Source organism: Haliotis rufescens, unplaced genomic scaffold, assembly GCF_023055435.1.
Source record: "Haliotis rufescens isolate VD_foot unplaced genomic scaffold, xgHalRufe1.0.p SCAF_11, whole genome shotgun sequence".
Classification (NCBI taxonomy): domain Eukaryota; kingdom Metazoa; phylum Mollusca; class Gastropoda; order Lepetellida; family Haliotidae; genus Haliotis; species Haliotis rufescens.
In genome coordinates, this window is record NW_025963791.1 from 18751849 (window position 1) to 18757848 (window position 6000).

The 6000-nt window shown below is 41.7% G+C and overlaps 1 protein-coding gene across 5 annotated transcripts in view; it reads left to right on the forward strand.

Annotated features, from left to right (window-relative positions):
- Positions 1-5078, forward strand: part of LOC124120478 (centrosomal protein of 112 kDa-like) — a 49872-nt gene extending 44794 nt beyond the window's left edge. For all 5 annotated transcript variants that reach the window (XM_048392375.1, XM_046483311.2, XM_046483313.2 and 2 more), the window contains 2 exons: positions 1144-1209; positions 2932-5078. In XM_048392375.1, the coding sequence (XP_048248332.1) occupies positions 1144-1209; positions 2932-3087 (222 nt within the window). In that variant the 3' untranslated portion in view covers positions 3088-5078. The remainder of the gene's footprint in view (positions 1-1143; positions 1210-2931) is intronic.
- Positions 5079-6000: the final 922 nt, after the last annotated feature.

Here is a 6000-nt window from a genome sequence, read left to right on the forward strand (position 1 = left end):
ATGTTGGTTGGTTGGTTGGTTGTTTAACGCTGCACTCAGCAATATTCCAGCTATATGAAAGTTGTCTGTAAATAATCAAGTCTAGACCAGACAATCCAGTGATTGATATCATGAGCATCGATTCACGCAATTGGGATCGATGACATGCTTCAACCAAGTCAGCGAGCCTGACTACCCGATCCCGTTAGACGCCTCTTACAACAAGCTTAGTCGCCTCTTACAGCAAGCATGGGTTGCTGAAGACCTATTCTACCCCGGATCTTCACGGGTATGGTATGATGTAGTTGTTGGTGGGGACTGATAGGGATTGAAGGTGGAGGGTTGGTGAATGGTTGGGAGGGAATGAAGGACTGGGTGTCTGATGGGCCGGTGTGTTGGAGATGGAATGTGAAGGATTGCATGGGCACAGAAGGTAGGGTGAGGAGAAGGAAGGAAGGGATTTAGTTGGGTGGCTGGGCAGTTGGGATAGGATGTGGGGGTTCGGTGTTTTTTAGTGTTGGTTTCATATTAGGTGGAGCAATAAGGACAGAAGGGTTGTTGTGCAAGGGTCAAGCGATGGACATTGAGGAAGGTGATCTGACAAGTAAGGGTGCAGGTTGGTTGTACACTGAGTGAAGCAATGGGATGTAAGCTTAGGCTAAAAAATATAATAGTCTTGGTTCTCAGGCACCGCATGTTTCGTTTTTGTTTCCATTTTTAAAAAAATAAAAGAATCCTAATACTTAAAAACAATGCAATCCAATATAGCATACAGTTTCTTCCCTTTACATATGCACTGCTTTACTGTGCATCTCGTGTTATGGTCATGGCGGCAGTAGGAGTTTGTATGCTTGTTTTTGTAGGGAGAACCTTTCCCCTGTTGATGGTACACAACTGTTTATTTCGTCAGATACTAGTTTGAACAAGGAAAAAAAGAAAAAAACACCGCCCTCCTGCACTATGTTTTTAAGAGTCATTGTCTGAGAACCATTTTTTTATTTTTCTTAAGCCTTAGAGTAAGTGGTAAAAAATGGTAAGTAGATGAGAGAAGTAGGAGATGATAGGGCAGTTATTGCAATTATTAACACATTTCTTGATATCACACGTGCATGTAAGATGAATAATTACTTACATGGTTTCAAAGTGTTTCATGTTTCATTTCAGATAACAAAACTGAAGCTGAGCAACGAGGAGAGGATGCGGGGTCTGATGCCAGCAGTTGTCAGACAGGTGAGAAATACAAGCATCCACAGGTACAGCCATGTATAGCTGCCAGTTTGGATTACCCTTTGGGTAAAATATGGGTCATCTCTAACCCATGCATGTCTTTGAGACACGTGTATCAGATGGCCACAGTGGCTGCTGTGTGTGGACAGTTGTCTTGAGGAGTGGCTAAAAGGAAAGACAACTCTCAGTTATGACCTGCCATAGTTGGTCATGGTAACCTGGACTGTTACTCAACACTTCTCCGGGCGAGGCTGCTCTCAACTGTTTACTTACACAAGTAGGCGTCTATGCTTGTCGTAAGAGGCGTCTATGTTTGTCGTAAGAGGCGTCTATGTTTGTCGTAAGAGGCGTCTATGTTTGTCGTAAGAGGCGTCTATGCTTGTCGTAACAGGCGACCATGCTTGTCGTAAGAGGCGTCTATGCTTGTCGTGAGAGGCATCTATGCTTGTCGTAAGAGGGGTCCATGCTTGTCGTAAGAGGCGTCTATGCTTGTTGTAAGAGGCGACCATGCTTGTCGTAAGAGGCCTCTATGCTTGTCGTAAGAGGCATCTATGCTTGTCGTAAGAGGGGTCCATGCTTGTCGTAAGAGGCGTCTATGCTTGTCGTAAGAGGCGACCATGCTTGTCGTGAGAGGCGTCTATGCTTGTCGTGAGAGGCGTCTATGCTTGTCGTGAGAGGCGTCTATGCTTGTCGTAAGAGGCGACCAACGGGATCGGGTGGTCAGCCTCGCTGACTTGGTTGATGCATGTCATCGATCACAATTGAATGGAACAATGCTTATGATATTAATCACTGGATTGTCTGGTCCAGACTCGCTTCTCCAGGCGAGGCTGCTCTCAACTGTTTACTTACACAAGTAGGCGTCTATGCTTGTCGTAAGAGGCGTCTATGTTTGTCGTAAGAGGCGTCTATGTTTGTCGTAAGAGGCGTCTATGCTTGTCGTAACAGGCGACCATGCTTGTCGTAAGAGGCGTCTATGCTTGTCGTGAGAGGCATCTATGCTTGTCGTAAGAGGGGTCCATGCTTGTCGTAAGAGGCGTCTATGCTTGTTGTAAGAGGCGACCATGCTTGTCGTAAGAGGCGTCTATGCTTGTCGTAAGAGGCATCTATGCTTGTCGTAAGAGGGGTTCATGCTTGTCGTAAGAGGCGTCTATGCTTGTCATAAGAGGCGACCATGCTTGTCGTGAGAGGCGTCTATGCTTGTCGTGAGAGGCGTCTATGCTTGTCGTGAGAGGCGTCTATGCTTGTCGTAAGAGGCGACCAACGGGATCGGGTGGTCAGCCTCGCTGACTTGGTTGATGCATGTCATCGATCCCAATTGCATGGAACAATGCTTATGATATTAATCGCTGGATTGTCTGGTCCAGACTCGATTATTTACAGACCCCCGTCATATAGCTGAAATATTGCTGAGTGCAGCGTTAAACAACAAACCAGCCAACCAACCAGCTTACACAAGTCATAATCAGCATGGTTAGGCTTATAAAAAATAATTCAAGAATTGTTTCATATGTCAGGTATTACAAGATAAAGATTTACATATTAAGTAAGAGAATTATGGATGTCAACATCATTCACATGATGAAAGAGTAAGCATATACTCCGAAACGTTGTGTTCCTCATAATAAAGAAGTTGACATCCATAAATTCTCTTCCTTATGTGTATCACTTGTAAATGCCTCTCAAAGACTGGAAAGATGTCCACGTCCTAATGTGTGGTTGCAGGAGCTGGAGGACACCATCAGGTCTCTGCGGTCTCAGGTCAACTCCTTACAGCAGAGAGCAGCAGTGTTGCAGGACGAACTCGACCTCAAAATCAAAAATCCCCTGGGACCTTTCGGAACCCTGACCAGCTCCCCCATCATCAAGTCCTCTGTCTGACCTGCAGGACAGCCGTTTTCTAGAACAGCTGAAAGTGCATAGTGGAGGACATGGGTTTGAGGGCAAGCCTAAAGGGTACCTACTCACAAACGTCTTCCAGACCTAGCCCAGATCTGATTTATCCTGTACATGTTTTCCTGATTGTGCAGTTGTGCATGTTCTTCAGTGAGGAGTGTACAAAGACCTGCACTTATAAAAGATCACTGTGAAATTTGTGCATCACTGTGTCCCTCAAACGAATTTGCTCAGTGTATCTTCACAGAGCTTCTTGGTCTAGACAAAGACAAATCTTACACACTGTGCCTGTTACTTTGCTCTGTGGATTCTGTGACTCGGAAGACCTCCCAGGTACCTAGTTGGGGGGAGGCCTCTGACCTATTTGCTGCATCTGTGATATTCCTGGCTTGCAACCGTCACCAGATGGTGCTCATGTTATTTTTATGTACTGTAGTTCTCCAGATTGTTAGCATGCTATTTATGTGTATTGTAGTTTTCAAGAGTGTTAGCATCTTATTTATATGTATTGTAGTTGTCCAGTTGTCAGCATGTTTATCAAACCCTTTCAGTCGACACTATCAGAAAACTCTATGTGAAACTGAAAAAAGAGTCTGTCATCATACTGGCAGTTATTCAGTAATCCATCATGAAGCTTGCCAATATTCAATCTGGCCTCTGCTGATTTTATTAACAATGACTATTGCTCTCCTGTTTCTGTAGCATCCTAGATGGCTTGTTCCTGAGTGACAAGCCCAGTTTCAAGTAATATATTTGAAATTAAAATCTAGTTATAATGCCTCCCACTACCCTTTTTCAAGAAGACAATTTCATGGTTGTTTTGTTGCAACCTTATTTCTGTCTGTATAACTGTAGTGGTTATCACTGACACACCCTGCAGATAGAGGGGTACACTTTGAGAAGTCACTTCAGCTCAAACGTACAACTACAAGTCATTATTTACACTGAGATATTGAAAGGGTTTTCTTTCAGGTATCTTTAAGTAATATGTAAGGAAGTCATTTGCTCAAACAATCAATCATGTAGCTGTTATATGTAGCACTCCAGTTCAAGGGTGATAAGTGATACAGGAGAGTTTGTGTTACAAGAATACTATGTGTGGAATATGATCTAGGTTGGTGTTGAACTCATTTACGCCTTGAAAGATATATTATAGAGATTGGTAGTATTGTCATTTTAACCATAGTATATCAGCCTTTTCCACCAAATTTTTCCATTTCAAAAGACCTACTTTACAGTCAAGGATGTTGATTTTTAACCATATGACTTTAGATATGGTGAGGTCTGTTTTGTTCAGAAAGCCTGCTTGCTACATACTCTTCGTTCATGTGGAACTATGTTAATCCAGATGAGTTAACAGGACACTAGAGTTAAGGGGTCCAGTGTACTTTCAGTTATCCTGCTATCCTCCAGGACATGGATTTAGGTCAGAACATTCCCCAACTATTTCTCCCCTTCATCATGAGGTCAGGAGATGAGTGGTGTGAGGGTGACAGATTCAGGATACATTATGTGTTCCTCATCTCAAATGTCTAGAAGTTAACAACTCACAGGGTCAAGCCTGCTATGGCAGACCCCTTGTGCTTCTTCAGGGTTTTCGGCATCTGAAGAAACACAGAATTTACCCAGGATAATCAGTGGGTTCTATTTGCTTTGCTAAGGTCATGTGTCATTGTACATAGGAGAGCATCTCCCTGTTTATGTCTGTCTCTTTTGGTGGTGTTACATTGTTTTTAGGTGGGAGAGAACAGTTCTCCTGCTGTCCTGGTGTTTTCATTGTTTTTGTAAAAAGGAGAAGAATAATTCTTACATCTCATGTATTTCATTTCGATGCGGAACTTTTAGTTTTGGATAATAGGCTTAAAAAAAAGAAAGAATTGGGTTCTCAGGCAATGACTTTTGAAAAAATAGTGCTGGCAAGTGGTGATTTTTTTTTTTTTGGTTGTTGAAAATAGCATGTAACCAAATAAACAGTTTTGTACCACTAACCTGGGAAAGGGCCTCGCTACATAAACATACAAATTCCTATTGTCGCCATGACCATAACACAAGATGCGCAGTAAAGGGAAGTAACTGCATGCTATATTGGATCACATTGTTTTTAAGGGATATGGATTTTTAAATTTGTTTTAAAATGATAATAATACAAAGCGTGTGGCAGACTTTATGATGATGCAGGCGGTGCCTGAGAACCAAGACTATTATTTCTTTTTAGCCTAAGGAGAATGATTTTGTAAGAATCCTATATTTTTATTTCAATGTGAAACTTTAGGATAGAGAAGAATGGATTTTGTACATCACTACCACTTTTGGGATGGAGAGTACACATTCTTTTTTGCTTTCTTAGTGCTTTCATTATTACCTTGAAACTAAAGGATGGTTGACAGTGGCTTTGTGAGCCTTCCTTATTTCGATTGTGAAACATTGGGATGATGAAGAATGCTTTTCTATATTTCGATGTGAAATATGGAATCAGAAGAAATGCTTTCTATCCATGTAAAACTTCAGATTGGATCAGAATGTTATTTTTCTTAGCACTTGTTATGATGTGAAGAGACTTTTTTTTGTCAGCAAGGTCTTTAATTTGGAATGTAAAACTCAAGGATGAAGATTGATGGAGTTCTGATGTGCCTTTATCTTCATGTTTACAGTAAAACTTTTGGAAGAGGAATGATTCACTATCTTTCTTAGGACATTCAGTTTCGTGTTATATTTTGGGATGAAGAATGGCTTTCTATCTTCGTTAGCTCTTTCACTTATGATGAAAAAGGATCGTTTCCTTATTCGTATTACTTTCATTTTGATGTGAAACGTGAGAATGGAAAACAAAGGTTTTCTTGTTCATGTTCTGTGTGGACCTTTTGGATGGAGAAGAATAGTTTTCTATCTTTCTCAGTG